Genomic DNA, 22,133 nt, shown 5'->3' with positions numbered 1-22,133 from the left:
GAGTTTGGAAGTCGCGCGGAACCCCTTTTATAGTAGCGTGGGCGGCGTGCCGCAGGGGTGTCCCAGCCCAGTGTGGCTGGTCTGAGCGGGATGAGGTTATGCAAATAAGGGCTCCACCTCCACAGCAGGAGGGTGAGCCCTGGGTCCAGATGCTCACACTCGGCGCAGGTCTGTCCTTAGCAGGCACCCGCACAGTGGCGAGACCAAGGACCCAGAGAGAAAGGCGGCAGTGCAGCCGGGGAGGCTGAGGATCGACGGAGCTGGATGAGTGAGGGTGAAGGCAAGAAGTAGAGCACAGAAGCAAAGATTTTAAGAGGAAAGAAGACATCTGAAGGCAACACCACCCTAAACTACAGGTTAGATCAGAGTTTAGGACCTGACGTTAGCCCTCGCCCATCATGCACAGGCGTTCATTGCAGAAGGGGAGTTTATTGGGGAAGGGGGGATTCATTGCGGAAGGGTGCTGCAGGTGCCTAGCTCCCAACTCAGTAACCTCCCTCCCTTGCCTGACTCCTGGAGGAGAAGCGGAGCCTGAGGGATTGGGGGCGGGGTGCCGGGTGGTGGAGGTGAGACATTAGAGACATTGGGCGCACCCTGGGGGGCTGGACCAGTCCTGCCCTGGACTGACATGCCCCAGAAGACTCCTGCCCAGTGGGTTCCTATGGTCGGCGGTTAACTCTGATGGGGTGGCGGATGGGGAAGTGTCAATGCCTCCAGAGCTGCCAATTGTCCTGTGGAGAGTGGCGTTTGGATGCAGGCCCTCGGTGATGCTTCTAACAGCTACTTTTCAGAAGTGGAAACAGCTGGCGCTCCTCCTCCAGTGCTGGCTGTAGGAACAAGAGGAGAGGGATAGAGGACGCCCTAACAGTGGCCTTCCTATACCACCTACCACCCCCACCCTCACCCCACAGGCTGCAGGGTTGGCATGCTCCGTGCAAGACCAGGGACACTGATGCTCCTAGGAGCTCTTCTGACTGGACCCCTGGATCCAGCGGGCAAGTATCAGGCTCCTCTAGCGGCGGGGTGTTCCCCAGGATCCCCTGGGAGGTGGGGAGGAGAGAGGTGCGGCAAGCGGGTCCCTGAGAGAGACTGGAAGATCATTTCGCCTCGCAGCTCAGCGGGATGGGAAACTTCTCAGTGCGGCAGGACACTTGGGTCCCGTTAGGGGCGCTCCGTGAGCTGGGGAAGGACTGGCCAAGGCCTTTGTTGCCAGGGAGGGGTAGCTGGGAGCGTAGTGCTGAGGAGGCCCTTCTCTGTGCCCACAGGCAGTCAGGACGCACTCTCACTGCCCTGGGAAGTGCAGCGCTATGACGGCTGGTTTAACAACCTGAGGCACCACGAGCGTGGCGCTGTTGGTGCGTTCTGCGGGCTCGGGCCGTGCTGGGGCCGTGGCTCGCGAAGGTCAGGGGCGCGGGAGGCCCTGAGAGGAGAATATGCGGGGAACACGCGCCCAAGCAGCTCCGCTGCCTACACAGCGCAATCTTATGCGCTCCTGGGCCCAAGAGACTCTTGCGCGAAGGTTCTGTCAGTGAAGGGGGATGGGGGTTGAGGGAGGCTTAGGGCGAGGTTTGGGTGATCCTTGGGGATGGAGTGCTTAGACAGAGCCCCACTCCCTGCCTCCGCAGGCTGCCGGTTGCAGCGCCGAGTACCAGCCAATTACGCCGACGGTGTGTATCAGGCTCTGCAGGAGCCGCAGCTGCCCAACCCGCGCCGGCTCAGCGATGCAGCCACGCGCGGCATAGCTGGGCTGCCGTCGCTCCGCAACCGCACCGTACTGGGGGTGTTCTTTGGTGAGGGCAAAGGGGGAGACCAGTGGGGTTGATCTGGAGCTCTGCTCAGCCTTGGGGAGGGGCCAGATCCCCTCTGCGGGTCCACAGGAGACCCATCCGAGACTCCCAACCACTTCCTCCCTCTCTAAGCAGCACTTCAAGACTGCCTTCATCTCGGAGAGATTTGGGATGTTGATACAGAGATATTCACTCCTCTTTCTCTTACGCTTTACTCCAAACTAGGGGTGTCACTGGACCCCCATTATGGCTCTTGGGAACTGAGCTCCCCAGCCACCGCTCTCCTCACCATGTGTTTGTAACCATCTTACCTCCCCCTAGCCCAGAGGGAGGAGGACTGACTTGGGGTACTCCTACATAAATTATATCATTTTGATTCTCACAACAGCTTTATGAATTGGATAGGAAGGGAACTCACTATAGTCTCACTTTGCAGATTAGAAAATTGAGGCTCCCTGGGGCTAACCTGCAGAGCTGGTGGCGGAGCTGGCACTGGGGCCTCTGTCTTTTGGCACCTGAGGACACTTGGAGGCCGCCCTGGCCGTGGGGAGAGCGCGATACGGACGTTTGTCATCTATTTGCACTCCATGCCCGCAGGCTACCATCTTCTTTCCGACGTGGTGAGCGTGGAAACGCCCGGCTGCCCCGCCGAGTTCCTCAACATCCGCATCCCGCCCGGAGACCCCGTGTTCGACCCGGACCAGCGCGGGGACGTGGTGCTGCCCTTCCAGAGGAGCCGCTGGGACCCCAAGACCGGACGGAGCCCCAGCAACCCCCGAGACCTGGTGAGGAGGGGAAGACGGCGGGAAGGGGCCGCACCCCAGTCAGTTGGGACCCAGGCTGCGGGCCTGGCAGGGCCTGGCGGGGAGGGGCGCCCACTCCCCAGCCGCAGACAACCGCCAGGTCCCGCCTTCCCTGGCCTGCAGCCGCCCACCCCCTCCTCGCCCCCTTACACCTCAGTTCACCCACCGCGTGCCCCACAGACCAATCAGGTGACGGGCTGGCTGGACGGCAGCGCCATCTATGGCTCCTCGCATTCCTGGAGCGACGCGCTGCGGAGCTTCTCCGGGGGACAGTTGGCGTCGGGGCCCGACCCCGCCTTCCCCCGAGACTCGCAGAAGCCCCTGCTCATGTGGGCGGCGCCTGACCCCGCCAACGGGCAGAGCGGGCCCCGGGGGCTGTACGGTGAGGCCGCGGGGGCGGGACGGGACCGGCTGGGGGTCTGCGAGTGTGGGCTCCCCCGATCACACTACCGCTCATCTCTTCCCCTGCGCCCCCACGTCGGATGCAGCCTTCGGGGCGGAGCGAGGGAACCGGGAGCCCTTCCTGCAGGCGCTGGGCCTGCTCTGGTTCCGCTATCACAACCGGTGCGCGCAGAGGCTGGCACGCCAGCACCCAGACTGGGGGGACGAGGAGCTGTTCCAGCACGCGCGCAAGAGGGTCATCGCCACCTACCAGGTCAGCTGTCCGCGCCCCGCAACGTCCCCCCTTCCGTGAGCAAGTCCACCAGAGACTCCGCTGCCCCACAGAGCTCCTCATCTATGGACAACCTCCACCCAGAAACCCCTCCCCAGACAGCCGAGGTCTAGGGAAGCCCCAGTAAATGATAGGGCGGCTCGCGCTGTTGAGAGGAGAAATCTGGCTGGTGATTATTAATCACCTCCCAACCCCCGGCTCCCCCAAACCCCCTGGTTCCTTGAGGAGGCAGGCCTCACACCGCTCCTGTTTGAGTTGCTTCTCCCATGACTGACCCTGCCTGGTCCTCATCTCCACCTGGAAGCCATCCTTGGGCTCAGACCCTTCCAGGCCCTGCCCCATCCAACTCGTGCCCCCCTCGCCTCTCTCTGCCCCTCAGAACATCGCTATGTATGAGTGGCTGCCCAGCTTCCTGCAGAAAACACCCCCGGAGTATACAGGTGAGGGAGTGGGGGGTGGGAGGACACCTGTGTTGAGAATCCTGAGGGGATAGGAGACAGGTGGGTGTGATGGGAGGATGTGGAGGCAAGGAGCCTATCTCCCTATCATCTTGGTCTCCTTCCTGCAGGATACCATCCTTTCCTAGACCCCAGCATCTCCCCGGAATTTGTGGTGGCCTCTGAGCAGTTCTTCTCTACCATGGTGCCCCCTGGTGTCTACATGAGGTGAGGGAGGGGCTGGCAGAGAGGGGGCATCACACCGAGAAAGGTGCAGAATGAACTGCCTTGGAGGCTGGGGCCTTTCACACTCCTTTGCAGTTTCACTGGAGAAGGGGAAGCAAAAATTTGGGGCCCTGAAACAGAACCCTGGGGTAAGATGTGTGGGCTTAGTAGGGAAATCTCCCCAGCTCTCCTAAGGCCTGAAATTTGGTTGCTGGGTGTAGGATTTGTCCAGCAGCTGAGTCATTCCCTTCCCTCCTCTCTCCACCCTACCTGGACTAGGAGCGCACACCATCTTCAGTAAACACACATTGCCAAATGTCTGCCATGTTCAAGGAAGTTCCTGGGCCACTGCTCAATCCTAGTGAACCCCCACTGAGTCCCTCAGCCTACTCAATCCCATCCTTGACTCTTCTCTGAATTCCCTCATCACATCCTTTGTTCTCCATTTCAGAAATGCCAGCTGTCATTTCCGGAAGGTCCTGAACAAGGGTTTTCAAAGCTCCCAAGCTCTCAGGGTCTGCAACAACTACTGGATTCGGGAGGTCAGACTGGGGTCAGGGTCATGGGAAGATGGGTCAAGGTCAGTCTTCACACAGGCTGGGAAAAGCAACAATTCCAGTTCTTGGGTGTTGCTACCCCAGGTTCATGGGAGATGAAGGATAGAGGAAATTATCCGGGGACAACAGCTCAAGAGAGTCTGGAACTGGCCAAGGGCTCTTTGTCCTGGGGTACTAAAGTGGCCCAGGCTGAGAGAGACTGAGTTTTGGGTAGGGGCCCTAGAGCCTATCTTGAGTGCATTGTTTACTTCCAGAACCCCAATCTGAACAGTACCCAGGAGGTGAATGAGCTGCTGCTGGGAATGGCCTCCCAGATTTCGGAGCTGGAGGACAGGATAGTGGTTGAAGATCTGAGGGGTGAGCTCAGAGCCAGAAGGGGTGGATGGTAAGGGGCCAGGAAGCCTGAGGATCCTTCTGGGTTCATCAATAGCAGAACTAGGGCACCCACGATGCAGGAACACAGATACAAACAGATTTCAAGGAGTCATAAGAAGAAAATGAACTTTGAACTTTTTTTTTTTTTTTTTTTTTTGCTTAATTTACAGTTTTGTGTTACTTTTATTTTAAATTAACTATGAGTATTGGGGAGGGGTGGTACCACAATCTCTTTGGTGCTTAGTTAGGTCTCTAAATTTTTTCATTCAGCCCTGTCTTGAAATTAGGGAGGCATAGGACAGGGTATTTACTGCTTGGTGACTAGAACAGTCTTGAGTCTTAGCGGAAGGGTCTTACTGGAAAAACTGGCCCTGATCACATATGGTGACACTGTGTGGTCACCACACATGGTCAGCATGGACACAGATCTCATGTGGATCACTGGGGGTAGCCGAGAAGGAAGAACCATGGTGCTAATAGTTGGATACAAGGCTGCAGGGCAAAAAAGGGTGGAGAGGACAAAGCCCAAAGTCTGGTCTTCTCTCCTCTTCAGATTACTGGCCTGGCCCTGGCAAATTCTCCCGTACAGACTATGTGGCCAGCAGCATCCAGCGTGGCCGAGATATGGGGCTGCCCAGCTATAGCCAGGCCCTGCTGGCCTTTGGGCTGGACATCCCAAGGAACTGGAGTGATCTCAACCCTAATGTGGATCCCCAGGTCAGGAATACTAATGATAATAATGGCAGCTCAAGCTTTCCTACGGCAATACTGTTCCAAACCTTTACATATGTTGACTCATTTAGTCTACATAATAATATCATAAGGTACATATAATCATTTTCCCCATTTTACTGATGACATAGTTGGTAAATGGTAGAGGCAGGACTTAAATTCAGCCATATGATTCCAGAATCTATTCCTACCCACTGCATTGTACCATTCCTGCAGGGTGGCTTCTGGGTTGGGTGCCATTGTCCTGTTGTTGCAGGGTCCCACCCCAAGGGCTGGGTGCCCCTGAAGCTGCTAATCATTGAGGTCAGGCAGGCTGGTGATGGTCACAGGATATGCTCCTCGGGCACCTGACCGTGGTCTTACCATGGGTAGGGACACACTGATCCTTCCACCAGACTTGTCCTGCCTGAGGGGGCTTGCTTAGGAAGAGGAAATCAGGCCTGAGCAGCCAGCCAGGCAGTTGCTGGGGTCCTGTGTCCCAGGGATGGGGCAACAGTGGCTGCCCTCCTCAGCAAACATACACTCACCCCTTATCTTCTGTGGTGCCCCAGGTGCTGGAGGCCACAGCTGCCCTGTACAATCAGGACCTATCCCAGCTAGAGCTGCTCCCTGGGGGGCTCCTGGAGAGCCATGGGGACCCTGGACCCCTGTTCAGCGCCATTGTCCTCGACCAGTTTGTACGGCTGCGGGATGGTGACCGCTACTGGTTTGAGAACACCAGGAATGGGTAAGGCTTGCCTGGGTCCCCACCTCAGATTCCTCCTCAGCCTGGGCCCTAGACCCTTTGTCTGGCCTTAGACAGCCCTTATGAGCCCTTGATTCTTAGTCAGCCCTCCACACCCTTCCTAAGCCCTCTGGGTCTCTTTTTCTTTTCTTTTCTTTTCTCTTTCTTTCTTTTTCTTTTTCTTTTCTTTTCTTTTCTTTTTTTTTTTTTTTGAGACAGAGTCTAGCTTTGTCACCCAGGCTGGAGTGCAGTTGCGTGATCTTGGCTCAATGCCACATCCACCTCCCAGGTTCAAGTGATTCTCCTGCCTCAGCCTCCTGAGTAGCTGGAATCACAGGCATGTACCAACATGCCCAGCTACTTTTTTTTTTTTTTTCAGTAGAGACGGGGTTTTACCATGCTGGTCAGGCTGGTCTCGAACTCCTGACCTCAAGTGATCCACTCCACTCACCTTGGCCTCCCAAAGTGTTGGGATTACAGGCATGAGCCACTGCACCTGGCCCCTCTGGGTCTCTTTTCTCACCTGGCTCCTTGGGTCTGGGGTTGCTGGAGGCCTGCATCCCCTTCCCATCCCAGTGACTTCTACTTCCTCCAACTTAGGCTGTTCTCCAAGAAGGAGATTGAAGAAATCCGAAATACCACCCTGCGGGACGTGCTGGTCGCTGTTATCAATGTTGACCCCAGTGCTCTGCAGCCCAATGTTTTTGTCTGGCATAGAGGTGAGTGCCCTGGGAGAACACAAGTGAGTGACAGTGGCCAGAGAAGGATCAAGATTGAGGGTGCGGTGGAATCACTTGGTGCTGTCCAGGGAGTCAGGCACCTTCTGTGTTGGGCTAGGAGGCCTGCATTTGGCTGGCTCCCACACCAGGGACCTCAACTAGCACACAAGCTGCACCCTACAGTCAAGAAGGGGTGGATGGAGTAGATGCCAAGAAACAGGATGTGGATGGGGACTTTGTGAGGGAGACAGTTTCAGGGAGATGGGCCTGGGGAAGACAGATGATACCTTGGTCCTTTATAGGTTAGAGGGGAAAGAGGTCTGGCCACGCAGCGGGATCCTCAGACTTTGAGATCTTCCATGCCCTCTCCCTCAGGTGCACCCTGCCCTCAGCCTAAGCAGCTCACAACCAACGGCCTGCCCCCGTGTGCACCCCTGACGGTGCTTGACTTCTTTGAGGGCAGCAGCCCTGGTTTTGCCATCACCATCATTGCTCTCTGCTGCCTTCCCTTAGGTGAGCTCTTGGGCAGCCTCTCTGCAGACTGGCCCTGCTCCTCGTTTCCCGCTGGCTTGAGGGGCTGGCTGTTTGATACCGTTTCAGACCAGGCTCAAGGAACCTCTGGAAGGGAGGGGCCATAGCTGAAGCCACAGTGAAGCTCTAGGCGAGGAGCTCCCTCCTCACTGGCTCCTTCTGATCCCCTTCAGTGAGTCTGCTTCTCTCTGGAGTGGTGGCCTATTTCCGGGGCCGAGAACGCAAGGAGCTACAAAAGAAAGGCAAAGAGAGCGTGAAGAAGGAAGCAGCCAAAGATGGAGTGCCAGGTGAGAAGGGGCTGGGCAGAGGAGGGAGAAGGGAGGGGGAGGGGAGAGACAGGAGTCTGGGAGAAAGAACCAAGTTACAGAGTGAGAGGAAAGCCAGGGTGCCTTTAGGGTCTTCACAGTGGAATTGACCTGAAGGCGGGGACCTGAGGACATCTACTGAACTACCTGGCCCAATCCTCCCTTCCCCAGCTATGGAGTGGCCAGGCCCCAAGGAGAGCAGCAGTCCCATCATCATCCAGCTGCTGCCAGACAGGTGTCTGCAGGTCCTGAACAGGCGTCTCACTGTGCTCCGTGTGGTCCAGCTGCAGCCTCTGCAGCAGGTCAACCTCATCCTGTCCAGCAACCGAGGATGCTGCACCCTGCTGCTCAAGATCCCCAAGGAGTATGACCTGGTATGGCTCGTCCTGCCTCCGCTGCCTGGGCTGCCCTCACACGACTCCATTATCACAAGCGAGGCCACCCTATCCTCAGCTATAGACCTCACCTATGACAACTGCTGCTGGGGAGAGAGGCTCCTTTCAGAGGCCCCCAGACTCAACCTGACCCCCTTCAGTCACACACCTGGCCCCAACCTGGATGGATGGGAAGGAGCTTTTCTCCCCTCCCCTCAACCCAAGATCCGTTGAGGGGAGGCTGAAGCAGAAGGTCCAGCAAGCTCCCTGCGTCGGTACCGCCTTCCTCCCACCCAGGTGCTGCTGTTTAGTTCTGAAGAGGAACGGGGCGCCTTTGTGCAGCAACTACGGGACTTCTGTGTACGCTGGGCTCTGGGCCTCCATGTGGCTGAGATGAGTGAGAAGGAGCTATTTAGGAAGGCTGTGACGAAACGGCAGCGGGAACGCATCCTGGAGATCTTCTTCAGACACCTTTTTGCTCAGGTGCCATGATCTGTGCCTTTTGGAGATGGGCCCAGCCCCAGAAATGGAGGAAACCTGGGCTAGATAGAACACCCTGTGGGTGAACTAAGCTTCCACTCTGTGGCCTGGAGAGAAATAGCCTTGCTTGAATCCTGGCATTGCCACTTTACTTAGCCCTGTGACCTTAGGCAAGTCACATTATCACTGTTCTGTATCTCTGTTTCCTCATCTGTAAAACAGTGATGAAAACTGTATCCATCCCACTGCATTGTTGTGAGGATTTGGTGAGATCGTCTACATGCGTGGTCCACAGAGGTTGGGCCCTGGACCCAAGGGCATCAGCCTCACCTGGGAACATGTTAGAAATGCACCTACCCAGTCAGGCTGAACCAGGAACTCTGTGGGTGGGGCCTGGCAGTCTGTGTTTTAACAAGCTCTCCAGATGATTCGGATACACTCTAATGCTTGAAAAACATTGTTTTATGTACAGTGCTTATTGGCCCAAGTGCTGGGTCAGTTGTAGGCATTTAACAAATGGTTGTGGCCAGGTGCAGTGGCTCATGCCTGTAATCCCAGCACTTTGGGAGGCCGACGTGGGCAGATCACCTAAGGTCAGGAGTTCGAGACTAGCCTGGCTAACATGGTGAAACCCCCATCTCTACTAAAAATACAAAAATTAGCTGGGCATGGTGGTGGGCACCTGTGATCCCAGCTACTTGGAGGCTGAGGCAGGAGGATCGCTTGAACCCTGGCGGCGGAGGTTGCAGTGAGCCGAGATCCTGCCACTGCACTCCAGACTGGGTGACAGAGAAAGAGTCCATCTCAAACAAACAAAAAACAATAAATGGTTGTCACATGTGACTTTTAAACATTTTGCACAATGGACAAATCATAGGCACATGGCAGCCTTATCTGAATTGGCAAGAGGGCACAGCCCCAGCCCCTTCCTGCCTGTCTACCATCATGTCTCTATACCTTCTGTCCCCAGTATAGGCTCTCTCACTTTTCATTCCCCTCAACTTTGCACTTCCCCTTCCATACCCCAGCACCATGCCCACTGTATGAAGTTCCTGGTTCTTGGGCCCAGGGAGAAATGGGCAGGCTGCTAGAGATTTGATTCCCCCATCTCTAGGACAACAGAAGCCCCAGTCAGTATATCTAAGGATCAGGAGAACCTTCAGGGTTCAGCCTTTCTGATTTGGACTTTGGGGAGATGTGAAGGGTCACTGAACTGCTTCTAGCATAGGCTTCACCTCCTTCTCTTTCCCTCCCTCTGCTGCTGCCCAAGTGCAGGTGCTGGACATCAACCAGGCCGACGCAGGGACCTTGCCCCTGGACTCCTGCCAGAAGGTGCGGGAGGCCCTGACCTGCGAGCTGAGCAGGGCCGAGTTTGCCGAGTCCCTGGGCCTCAAGCCCCAGGACACGTTTGTGGAGTCGATGTTCTCTCTGGCTGACAAGGATGGCAATGGCTACCTGTCCTTCCGAGAGTTCCTGGATATCCTGGTGGTCTTCATGAAAGGTAGGGGGCTGGGAGGTGGCAGGCTATCCAAGAATCTAGGGATCTTTCAGCAAGGAGATGACCTGCATCCCCTTTTCTCTTCCCAGGCTCCCCAGAGGATAAGTCCCGTCTGATGTTTACCATGTATGACCTGGATGAGAATGGCTTCCTCTCCAAGGACGAATTCTTCACCATGATGCGGTATGGGGTGTGCCTTTCTAATCCTGAGACTTCCTGGTATGTTTCAAACAGGAAAACAGGTTGAGTCAGAGGAGGGCTGGCAAAGAAGCTATGTGGTCATCTGTGTTGAGAGGTGGCCTAGACACTACATCCTAAACTCTCAGAGCATCCACCTTTAAATGTTTACCTGACTGGTTCCTGCCTCTGGGAGAGTCTCTCTGGACTGTCAACACCAGCCAGAAAAGTCTCCCTGGTCAAAAAACAAAAACCAAAACAAAAACCCAACACCAATATGGCCAACAACAAAAATCCACGAATCCCTTTTGGGTGCCCTTGGATCTTTGTGAACTCTTTTACAGCATGCCCGACACTGTGCTTTACCCAATGAAACAGTGAATGGATGACCTTGGTCGCTGCTCCAATATTCATCACCATGATAGTCAGGAAGAGAAACGTGGAAGGCTTCTCCATATTCCAACCATTCTTTCTTCCTGCATCTTAAGCCATTTCTGGTTTTGTTGTGCCGGTAAAAAACAGCTTTGTTCTTCTCATTCCTGAAGACAATGAATGCGTCAGTAACACAGCTCGCCTCCACACCATGAGGGCAGGGCTAGTTCCCTGTTGAATCCAGCTTCTCCACACTGTGATTGGCACAGTGCAGGCATTTCATACATGACTGAGTAAGACAAAATGAAATAAGTCAGCAAATGAATACAAAGTATAGATGTAACGGCCCACATTATTGTGATTTTTCTATCCTGTTAAGCCTTAACATTGTGTTAAGCTTTCGCCTTAACTGCTACATTCCTCATGTAGTCCAGATATCCTGACTGGACAAGAGCTTCTGAAAGGGCAAAGCTATTGCAGTCTGTAGCTCGCTGGGTATGTCATTGCAGGCCCAGCCCCAGGTGACGCTCAAGGGAATCTCGGAGAGGGTCCCTGCCTCCAAGGGCTGAGTTCCCACCTTCTTTGTTTGTTTGTTTTGAGACGGAGTCACTCTGTCACCCAGGCTGGAGTGCAGTGCCATGATCTCAGCTCACTGCAACCTCCGCCACCCAGGTGCAAGTGATTCTCCTGCCTCAGCCTCCCAAATAGCTGGGATTACAGGTGTGAACCACCAAGTCCAGCCAATTTTTATATTTTTAGTACAGATGGGTTTCACCGTGTTGGCCAGGCTAGTCTCGAACTCCTGACCTCAGATGATCAGCCCACCTCAGCCTCCCAAAGTGCTGGGATTACAGGTATGGGCCGCCGCACCTGGCGAATTCCCACCTTCTTGTCCTGTAACTCAGTGTGTATCTTGCTTACTGTCGGTGGGACGATGTTTTTAATGTGATGGCTGTGCTCGCTGTGTTGTACGGGCCCAGCATGGCACAGCATTGCTGCCAGACCTACACAAACTTGCATAGTGTGTCTGTTTCTGTCCCGAGGCACAAGCTGTGAATAGAGCTTGGCTATTGCAGGTGCCACTGTGGGTGCTATCAGGTTGGGCATGGAGACGTTCCCACCTGTGCCCAGGGTGTTGGCACAAGGAAGCAGTGGCATTGCAGCTAGGTCCCCTCCTTGGCACCCTGCTGCCTGGTGCCCCCACTGGACTATGAAAGGGGGAGCCCAGGGGTGATGTGGGAGGCATCAACAAAAGAGAGTGGACAGAGAGCCTGCCACGAGAGTGGACCATGCACACCCTGGACACAACCCTGCACTCAGTGGACTATCTTCCCAGTTGTAGATGCCCCCTGTTTAAGGGCTGTTTTCTCTAATTGGTCAAGGTCACTTTCAATTCTGTTCTGCCTTTTGAGTCCATGGCCACCCCACCCAGCTTAGTGTCAGCTGCAGGCTGGATGAGTGCCTTCTCAGTGCCATTTCCCGGGTCACTGGTAACCACATTAGATAATCCAGGGCCTGCCCCACCCTGAACCTACCCAAGCCTGACCTTGCTGGGTGACAGGCTGCTGTGTCTCTGGTCCTCCTCCAGGTCTTTCATCGAGATCTCCAACAACTGCCTGTCCAAGGCCCAGCTGGCCGAGGTGGTGGAGTCCATGTTCCGGGAGTCGGGATTCCAGGACAAGGAGGAGCTGACATGGGAGGATTTTCACTTCATGCTGCGGGACCATGACAGCGAGCTCCGCTTCACGCAGCTCTGTGTCAAAGGTGGAGGTGGAAGTGGTGAGTGTGTGAGGAATGGTTGGCATCAGGGAGGGGGGCATGTCCTCCAAATGAGAGTTCCCGCTAGGCAGGGCCCAGGGCTTATTCTTTTCTAAGTCCTTGGTACCTAGTACAGAACCAAGCACATGTAATCGGGGTGGCACATGTAGGTGTGCAAGTTGTCTACTGCACAAGGATGCCCACTGAGATCAAGGAGCAGGTTGAAATCTATCCTACACACTGCTCAAAGCCACGGGCATTGGTCTAGGATATATCTGGCCAGAGGAAGAGGCATTGTTTCTTTTACACAAAGGACCTGCAGGGTTGCATCCACTTGAGAGGACGTTCTCTTTCTTGCGCAAAGTTGTTACACTGTCTGCCCTGTGCACAGTGAGTGCTTAGTGTGGGGAAGGAGGGAAACAGGACTGGAGTCAGAGATCTGGACATGACTTTCCCAGAAGGGAGGAGGGTACAGTCTCCCATCCTACCCCACTGCCCTTGTGGGGAAGCCAGTCCTGCCTCTTGTTCTCTTCTCTAGGTATTAGAGATATCTTTAAACAAAACATCAGCTGTCGAGTCTCATTCATCACTCGGACACCTGGGGAGGGGTGAGCAGGAATGGGGCTCTGGCGGGTTGGCCTGGCTGAGCCCCCTGCAAAGAAATGAAGGGAGTAGGACTGGCTGATCAGCCTCGGGTAAAATCAGGCATTTGCCCTTTGAAAGTAGCTCTTGGTAGCACAAAAATTCCAGCTGCCTCTCTCACCCTATGCTGCTCAGATGCTTGGCTCTCTCCCTGCCACTCCAGGCCAGAATCGTTCTACAAAACAAATCATGAGATCCTATTAATTCGTTTTGCACCTTGCCCCCTGCCTGGTCCCAGGAGCCACTCCCTACCTCTACCCCATGCTCTGACCTGGGAGTTCTTCTCCTGGCTGCAAAGACAAGGGGAGAACAGCCCCATTTCTTTTTCTCAGCTCCCACCCCCAGGGACTGGGGCCCCCTGCCTCAGGAGCCCCAGAGCTGGGAGGCCCTGGACTGAAGAAGAGGTTTGGCAAAAAGTGAGTGTTTCCCAAATCCCTGGGCCCAAAGAGACATGGAGAGAAGTCTCAGGGTCCCTAGGCCCCACCTACATATCCTTGACATATAAGGGACCATCCTGAGTCTCATTCCATTTTTGTTCCTGACCTGACTCGGGGGTTATAGTGTTGAATGACTGTTCATCCTCTTCCAACCTCTGCACCCCGTTCTTCAGGCAAGGGTCCTGGCTCAACAGGATGATAGTAAGGGGTCTCTTGGCTCCTGCCTGCTTTGGGCACAGCCTTGAGGCCTGTGCTGGGATCAGGAAGAAAGAAGGATAGAACAGACAGGAGGAGGGGAGTAGCAGGGAGACAATGAGTGGGTGGATGGAGCAAAGATGGAAGTCAAGGGTTGGAGGAGTAAGAAGCCCGCAGATTGCTTTTTTCCCTTCATCTGTTGTGGCCCATCCTGATGCCTGCCAGATCCCCAGGTCACCTTTCATGGGGTGGCATTAAGGGAAGGCCAGAGGGCCCTTACCACACTGCTGCCCTGCCTCCCCTTGCTATAGGGCAGCGGTGCCTGTTCCCCGGCTGTACACAGAGGCGCTGCAAGAGAAGACACAGCGAGGCCTCCTAGCCCAAAAGCTGCAGCAGTACAAGCGCTTCGTGGAGAACTACCGGAGGCACATCGTGTGTGTCGCAATCTTCTCAGCCATCAGTGTTGGCGTGTTTGCAGATCGTGCTTACTGTAAGAGTTCCAGGCTGTGGGCAGTGGGCAGGGAGCAGGCCCCAACCCTTGGAGAGGAGTGAAAAGGCCTCTGATCCTAAGAGTCTGCATAGGAGAGCCCAGGGCTCAGGACCCTGGCCTCTTGTGCCAAGCTGATCTAACCTCACTCCGGCCCCAGACTATGGCTTTGCCTCGCCACCCTCGGGCATTGCACAGACCACCCTCGTGGGCATCATCCTGTCACGGGGCACGGCGGCCAGCGTCTCCTTCATGTTCTCCTATATCCTGCTCACCATGTGCCGCAACCTCATCACCTTCCTGCGAGAGACTTTCCTCAACCGCTACGTGCCCTTCGACGCCGCGGTGGACTTCCACCGCTGGATCGCCATGGCTGCTGTTGTCCTGGCTAGTACGTGATTCCCAGGCTTTTTCCTCTTTGCTGAAGCACCCTGGGTTTAGTTGCGGGAAACAGTGGGGAGATGGAACTCCTTATGCCTCCATCTCTCCTCCCCATGCGTCCTCTCCCTCGGGATCGGAGGCAGAGTCTGTCCTGGTTGGCATCTAACAGGGTCCGTCTCTTTCAGTTTTGCACAGTGCTGGCCACGTGGTCAATGTCTACATCTTCTCAGTCAGCCCCCTCAGCCTGCTGGCCTGCATATTCCCCAACGTCTTTGTGAATGATGGGTCAGTTCTGGGGAAGGTTTCTCCTGGGATTCACAGGGCGGGCCTAAGGGTATAATAGAAAAAGAAATCGGCAGGGCACAGTGGCTCACACCTGTAAGCCCAACACTTTGGAAGGCTGAGGCAGGAGGATCGCTTGAGGCCAGGAGTTCCAGACAAGCCTGAGCACTAAAGTGAGACTCCATCTGTACAAAAAGTAAAAAGATTAGTGGGGCATTGTGGTGCACATCTGTAGTCCTGGCTACTTAGGAGGCTGAGGCAGGAGGATTGCTTGAGCCCAGGAGTTTGAGGTTGCAGTGAGCCATGATCAGTACCACTGCATTCCAGCCTGGGCAACAGAGCAAGACCCTGTCTTTAAAAAAAAAGAAAAGAAAAAGAAAAAGAAAAAAAGAAATCGACAGTCCCAGACACTCAGCAAGAAGCTCAGTGCTAAGCTAGTCCCCTGGGGGAAGCTGAAAGGTAAACTTCTTGCCCTCAGGAAGGAAGCTGGCTGTGATTGGCCAGGAAAGGTGTTTGGGAGATGAAGTCAGAGACTCTCATATATGCCTGACACACAGCTTGCTATCTCTGCCTTCTGTCCATTCACTGGGCAGACATTTATGGAGTGTGTCCCATGTGTCCACCCAGATGCCAGAATAGGGATGTCAAGATACATGCAGTCATTCAACAACTACTTACCGAGATTTGCTGTGTGCCTTGTATTATTCTAAGCCTAGGGATAGAGCAGTGAATGAAACAAAAATCTCTGCCCCATGGAGCTTACAGAATAATGAACCAGGGACTCAAGGAAGCAGGGGTCAACCACAGAAAGAGAGTTCAGGATAACACAGAAGGAAAAATTGCTGAGTGCAGAGGGTGGAACCGTGGACGGCTGGGTGCCAAGTTCCTTGGAGGGATCCCTGACCATCTGGGTGGAGGCCGCATACCCTCAGCAGTCAGGGCCAGCAGGAAAGGAGTCATGCTGTGGTGTGGCACTGCTGGAGCCCCTGCTGCCCCAGCCAGAGGCTCAAGGTGCCTTTGCCCCCCAGGTCCAAGCTTCCCCAGAAGTTCTATTGGTGGTTCTTCCAGACCGTCCCAGGTAGGAAATGTGGGATCTGGGGGTTCTGTCTGAGGACTTCTGCTTTTGTCTCCATCTCTGTGAATACTCACTCGTCTGTAGTGGCCATGGGGTCTGTTTCTAGCCTTCAGGACAAGCCCCAGCTCCATTCCCTCCAGGCAGTCTTTTCTGGGGGCCCCGGAGGGATGAGAGAGGAAGGAGGGCAGGATAGGGGAATGTGCTGTTGTCTTTTCAGCCCAAGCTGAAGTCCTGAGACTACTCACTGGCCCTGTCCTCCTGCCCCCAGGTATGACAGGGGTGCTTCTGCTCCTGGTCCTGGCCATCATGTATGTCTTTGCCTCCCACCACTTCCGCCGCCGCAGCTTCCGGGGCTTCTGGCTGACCCACCACCTCTACATCCTGCTCTATGCCCTGGTGAGGGACTTCCCCGGGCCAGCCCATGGAGCAGGGAGCTCAGGAGGGGACAGGAAGGTGAAGGAGGGAGATTTGGATCCAAGATCTCGGAATGAGACCTTGACATTTAAGACCCCAGACCTCAGCCCTATCTCCCCAGCATAGGCCTACTGCCTGGGCAAGAGGGGGTGCCAGGCAGGGGCCTGGCTGGGCCTGAGCTGTACTAACTGGCCATGTCTCCAGCTCATCATCCACGGCAGCTATGCTCTGATCCAGCTGCCCACTTTCCACATCTACTTCCTGGTCCCGGCAATCATCTATGGGGGTGACAAGCTGGTGAGCCTGAGCCGGAAGAAGGTAGAGATCAGCGTGGTGAAGGCGGAGCTGCTGCCCTCAGGTACTAGGCCCCGCCTGACATGGGTTGGGAGTAACAGAGGCCAAATCTTCAGACATGGGGAGACAGCTCACCAGGCCTCCTGACCCCATTACTGCCTCTGACTCTGTGTCCAAAAACAAACAAAAAAAACCACTCTCGGGGATTCCCGAAGGTTTCCTGATAGAAGTAGACCAGGAAGGTCTGTGCTTAGCTCCCTGGAGACTTGCAGATGGTGAGAAGTGACCCTGAGAAGAGGTGGCTGAAGGTGCATACAGAGGGGTTTGAGGATGGGAAAGGCCCCCACACGTGTGGCCTGGGTACAGGGAAGCGCAGGGCAGGAAGCCACATATGCCTGTCCTGTTCCTTCTCTCAGAGACAGACAAATGCCCAGATTGCCAGCCTGTTGTTGAGAGTCAGTGTTGGCCAAAGTCGGGATTGGTATCATCATAGAGGGTGGCAAAAGATGATTTTATGTATCCCAGGACTGTCTAACCTTCAGGACTCACATTGTAAACAAATTAATGTCATTGCAATATTATTTCAATTGAGATTACTTAAGGACAAAGTCTCAGAGTGGAGTTAGTATGCCTTTCTACTCTCCAGCACTTGCTAATCTCCTTTTTTTAACAGAGAGATCAGGCCTGAGGCTCAGCTATGGTCAGATAACAAACAGTATCCAGCTAAAATTTGTTAACAAAATATGTTATTTTCTACGTGGAACACATGATGCTGGTTTTCCACTTACCTTAGCAATAAAGTTCCCTGCCAAGATAAATTGAATCGGAAAAGTTATTTGATTTAAAGAAAAGCGTTAGATAGATGATAGTACAGGAGGTGTATAGAAAGGTAACCCTCAAATGGAGGTTTGATAGCCACTGAGATGGTCCTTGGTGAGCCTGAGTCCTTTTACCCAGCAGGCTGATATTCAAGGCAGTGCTGTGAGGCCTGGGCCTTCCATGGGAAGAGGGAGTAGAGAGGAGGAGAGGGCCTGGAAGAGGGGAGCGGAGAAATCCAGCCCTTGCATTACCTGGGAAACAGAGAAGGGGACCCTCCTATTCCCAGCCCCAGGAGCCCCACCTGTTTAGACCACGTGACTACTCCCCAGGCCTCAGGCGTATGGAGAGGACAGGCCCCTGTCAGTCCTCAGGTACCAGGAGCAAGCCTTCTGATCTGTGCTTTTCCCTGTCTATGACCTCCAGGAGTGACCTACCTGCAATTCCAGAGGCCCCAGGGCTTTGAGTACAAGTCAGGGCAGTGGGTGCGGATTGCTTGCCTGGCTCTGGGGACCACTGAGTACCACCCCTTCACCCTGACCTCTGCGCCCCATGAGGACACGCTCAGCCTGCACATCCGGGCGGTGGGGCCCTGGACCACTCGCCTCAGGGAGATCTACTCAGCCCCGAGGGGCAGTGGCTGTGCTGGATACCCGAAGGTGCCTGTCACCGGGAACCCTGCTTTTGGGCCTCTGGCACTGGCAGAGGATCTCTACCCTTCCCCATCCTGAGACTAGAAGCTCCAGCCCATCCCAAAGCCAGCCTGGGAGAGGCCCGGGGTGCCTCAGAAAAGACTAGGATGTTCTGTATCCTCCCTCTGCCTGTGTCTCCGTTTCTGGCCTCAGAGCTGGGGCAGGGCCAGGCTCATTTCATCTCCCCCTCTCTTGGCAGCTGTACCTTGATGGACCATTTGGAGAGGGCCATCAGGAGTGGCATAAATTTGAGGTGTCAGTGTTGGTGGGAGGGGGCATTGGGGTCACCCCTTTTGCCTCCATCCTCAAAGACCTGGTCTTCAAGTCATCCTTGGGCAGCCAAATGCTGTGTAAGAAGGTGAGCATCCCTCCCTCATTCATCAAATGGGGCATAGGTGGCCGAACTTTGTCCCCACATCATAGTGGTGGAGCATGACAGAAAGCTCCTGGCTCCAGGAACTGAGTCTGAAGGGGTCATTCTTACCCAGTGGTTGAGATGCCAAACTTGGAGGGACGTTGGTGGTGTAGCCAGACGGGGCTCTGCTAGGACCTGTGAGTTGGAAGCCTGGGATCAGGCTGGTGGGTCCTGCCACAGCTTTGGTGTCTGCAGGTGGTCTGGGGCTTTCCAGTCTCTCAGGTGAAGGCACCTGGGATGTAGGGAGGCTGAGCTGAGCTGGGTCCTGAGCTGCAGCCATGTGTCCCCAGATCTACTTTATCTGGGTGACGCGGACCCAGCGTCAGTTTGAGTGGCTGGCTGACATCATCCGAGAGGTGGAGGAGAATGACCACCAGGACCTGGTGTCTGTGCACATCTACATCACCCAGCTGGCTGAGAAGTTCGACCTCAGGACCACAATGCTGGTATGTCAGGGCCCACCAGCCAGGGCAACTTGGTGGGCAGATGGATTGGCAGCATAAGGCAGGATGGCCAGGGCAGGTGGGTGGATGGCCAGGCTGAGCTGGAAGGAGGGACAGAGCTGGTGGCCCTGATCCTCAGCCTCCAGCTCCCTCCCCTCCCCAGTCTCTGTCTCCTGGGCTATGTGGGCTGGCTCGGGCTGAGTGCTGGCACTAATTGTCTTTGGTCTGACCTACCCCTGGGCCCCCAGTACATCTGCGAGCGGCACTTCCAGAAGGTGCTGAACCGGAGTCTGTTCACGGGCCTGCGCTCCATCACCCACTTTGGCCGTCCCCCCTTCGAGCCCTTCTTCAACTCCCTGCAGGAGGTCCACCCACAGGTCAGTCCCACTCCCTCCCACCCTGGGACTCTGGCCTTCCCCTGCCAGGACATCCTGGCCTGGAAGCACCCTGCCGCTCTGTTCTGAGCAGAGAACTCCACCCCTTGCCTGGCCCTAGGATGGGGTCAGGTCTTAAAGGGGGACTTCCACCCCCTCCACCTTAAGCCTCCTCCTCAAGGCCTGGATTTGAAGCCCTGGTCATTCCAGCCAAGCTCAGGAAGCAGCTTTTTCCAAGGAGAGTGAGCACCTCCAGGCTGCAGGCCCCCCTCTCTCTCCAATCTACTGACAGGTGCGCAAGATTGGGGTGTTCAGCTGTGGCCCTCCAGGAATGACCAAGAATGTAGAGAAGGCCTGTCAGCTCGTCAACAGGCAGGACCGAGCCCACTTCATGCACCACTATGAGAATTTCTGAGCCCGTCCTCCCTGGCTGCTGCTTCCAGTACCCTGCCTTCCCTTCTGTGCACCTAACTTGCCCAACCCTATTGGCAATCTCTCCATCAGAATCTACTTTGGGCCTCAGCTGGAGGACTGCAGAGCCCCTCCCAATATTGGGAGCAATATTGGCCCAGACAATTATATAGATGAGAAAAGGCAGGAGACTATGTTCTACAGTTGCAGTGCATGATGATCATAAGACCACCTAGTTATCAACAGCATTCCTGCAGCCCTCCAGCCTTCCTGCCCTTACCAAGTGCACAATCAGTCAGGATCTCCCAAAGAAGATAAAGCCCACTCCCCACCCCAGCTCAAGCCATGGCGGGTGTGGCAAGCAAAGTGGGGAGAGGACAGTCCCTGCTTGTGACTGAGGTACAACAGTGCTTGTCTCCAATGGCCCCCACATCTCCACAGAATCGATGCATCGCTTTGCTATTTGCTTGGCCCGATATTTGAGGGAGGAAGAGGCTAGGATACTCTGGCTGAGAATCTCCTCAAAGCCCAGTGCAGAAACCATGATGCTTAGAACCTGGACAGCTCGACTACCTCAACTCTGTCTCCAGGTCTTTTCCCTCTGGCTCCAAAAGGAGCAGCCCTACTTCTACCCCTTCCCGCCCCCAAAGTGTCAGCAACCTTGAAGAGGGCACCACGAAACAAAGATGCCTCCCCAACCCTGATATTCCTGATGTCACCAGTGACACCCACTGCCCTGACCCCTGGGCAGGCCCCTGTCTGCATCTGCTGGAGTGGTCCCTGGGCTCTGGGACTGAAGGATTCCAGCCTCTCTACCAGATATTCAGACCTTGCTCTCAATTCCCCTCTTCCACATGAGTTGGGTGACCAGCTGTCCTAGTTTGCCCAGGACTCTCCCTGTTTTAGCACTGAAAGTCTCTTGCCCCAGGAAACCCCATCAGTCCCCGGCAGACTGGGACAGCTGGTCACCTTATGCAAGAGCCAGTCTGAAACATCCCCTCCGTACTCAGCTCTTTAACTTTTCTTTTCATTTTCTATCTGGCTCTTTCCTAAAAAGCTGAGCTGTAAAATATTTTACATCCACATATAACAAGTAATCATGTATATATTTTACCATGACCCAGGTCAAGACATAGAACATTTCAACATTTCCATCACCCCAGAAAGTTCCCTCGTACTCACTTCCACTTAGTCTCCCCTAGCTTCTAGAAGCAACCACTGATGTGATTTCTACCAAATCCAGTTTTGGTCATACTAAATGTACTCTTTTGAGACTGGTCTCTTTCACTTACCATAATGCTTTTGTAATTCATTCACGTTTTTGTGCGTATCAGCACTTTGTTCCTATTCCATTGTAGAGATGTACTCCAGCTTGTTTATTCTTCTGTTGATGGACGTTTGGGTTGTTTCTAATGTTGAATGATTATGAATAAAAATGCTGTGAGTTTTCTTGTACCTATGTTTTAGTGGCCATCATGCACTCATTTTTCTTGAGTATGTATCTATGAGTGGAAATGCCGGGTCATACAGTTCTCCATCCAGTAGGACCTGTGGAGGGAGGGTTTCAGACCAAGTTTGTCTTCTCATTGGCCCCACCCTACCTCTTCAGCCAGGCCAAATGCCTCTGGTTCCCAACCTCCTATATTGAAGGTATCTCTCTGACAAGGCTGGAAGAGCACCAATCAGAAGTCAAGAGACCTGGATTCTAGCACCCAATTTATCTGTAAATAGCTATGGAGGGAAATCCCTTAACTCCTCTGGGCCTCTTCCTCATTTATTCAAATGTCTGTGATATTATTGGGAAGTCAACAATACTGACCCAGACAGTTACGCAGATGACAAAAGGCAGGAGACTATGTTCTACAGTTGCAGTACATGATGATTATGAGGCCACCTGTTTATCAACAGCATCATTCCTGCAGCCCTCCAGCCTTCCTGCCCTTACTAGGTGCACAACCAGTTAGTAATCCCAAACTCCAGCCTCTTCAGTCTCAGCCTTAGCTTTACTCCCAAATCTGACCCTCCAGTTCCTCCCTATGTCTTTCTAAAAACTGTGCAAAATATTCATTCTATCTTCATTCACCCATCCTTGCTAGACTTGAGAATGGCATTAACATGGCTGTCACGATTATCCATAACACTCTCTGCTTAGCCTGACTTCCCTGCCATGCTGAGGATCTCCCAAAGACTTTGTCATGACCAAAGACGTATCCCCAGCCAACTCTTGCCCAAACCCCAGGCAATGCCA

The 22,133-nt window shown here is 54.4% G+C and overlaps 1 protein-coding gene across 1 annotated transcript; it reads left to right on the top strand.

Moving 5' to 3' along the window:
* Positions 1 to 201: 201 nt before the first annotated feature.
* DUOX2 (dual oxidase 2) lies at positions 202 to 21,336 on the top strand. The gene is made up of 34 exons (XM_010352940.2): positions 202 to 356; positions 912 to 999; positions 1,270 to 1,355; positions 1,626 to 1,790; positions 2,385 to 2,572; positions 2,771 to 2,972; positions 3,079 to 3,245; positions 3,643 to 3,703; positions 3,832 to 3,928; positions 4,377 to 4,467; positions 4,737 to 4,839; positions 5,411 to 5,574; positions 6,141 to 6,316; positions 6,914 to 7,032; positions 7,408 to 7,545; positions 7,737 to 7,850; positions 8,040 to 8,242; positions 8,540 to 8,725; positions 9,998 to 10,223; positions 10,310 to 10,403; positions 12,358 to 12,548; positions 13,066 to 13,135; positions 13,502 to 13,585; positions 14,113 to 14,291; positions 14,449 to 14,679; positions 14,855 to 14,954; positions 15,980 to 16,029; positions 16,295 to 16,422; positions 16,645 to 16,798; positions 17,977 to 18,209; positions 18,442 to 18,600; positions 18,948 to 19,103; positions 19,349 to 19,477; positions 19,767 to 21,336. Exons 2-34 carry the CDS (start codon positions 926 to 928, stop codon positions 19,887 to 19,889), a joined length of 4,641 nt encoding a protein of 1,546 aa, XP_010351242.2. The 5' UTR covers positions 202 to 356; positions 912 to 925; the 3' UTR covers positions 19,890 to 21,336.
* The last annotated feature ends 797 nt before the right edge of the window (positions 21,337 to 22,133 follow it).

Source organism: Rhinopithecus roxellana, chromosome 5, assembly GCF_007565055.1.
Source record: "Rhinopithecus roxellana isolate Shanxi Qingling chromosome 5, ASM756505v1, whole genome shotgun sequence".
Classification (NCBI taxonomy): Eukaryota; Metazoa; Chordata; class Mammalia; order Primates; family Cercopithecidae; genus Rhinopithecus; species Rhinopithecus roxellana.
The sequence above is the reverse complement of the archived record's forward strand: the minus strand, read 5'-3'. Positions and strand labels throughout refer to the sequence as shown.

What these genes read in the sequence shown, in the direction of transcription:
- DUOX2 (XM_010352940.2), top strand. Translation starts at nt 926, where the DNA reads ATGCTCCGTGCAAGACCAGGGACACTGATGCTCCTAGGAGCTCTTCTG. An exon ending in CCCCCTGGTGTCTACATGAG is followed by an intron (nt 3,929 to 4,376) that starts GTGAGGGAGGGG and finishes TCTCCATTTCAG; the next exon opens with AAATGCCAGCTGTCATTTCC. An exon ending in AGCCAAAGATGGAGTGCCAG is followed by an intron (nt 7,851 to 8,039) that starts GTGAGAAGGGGC and finishes TCCCTTCCCCAG; the next exon opens with CTATGGAGTGGCCAGGCCCC.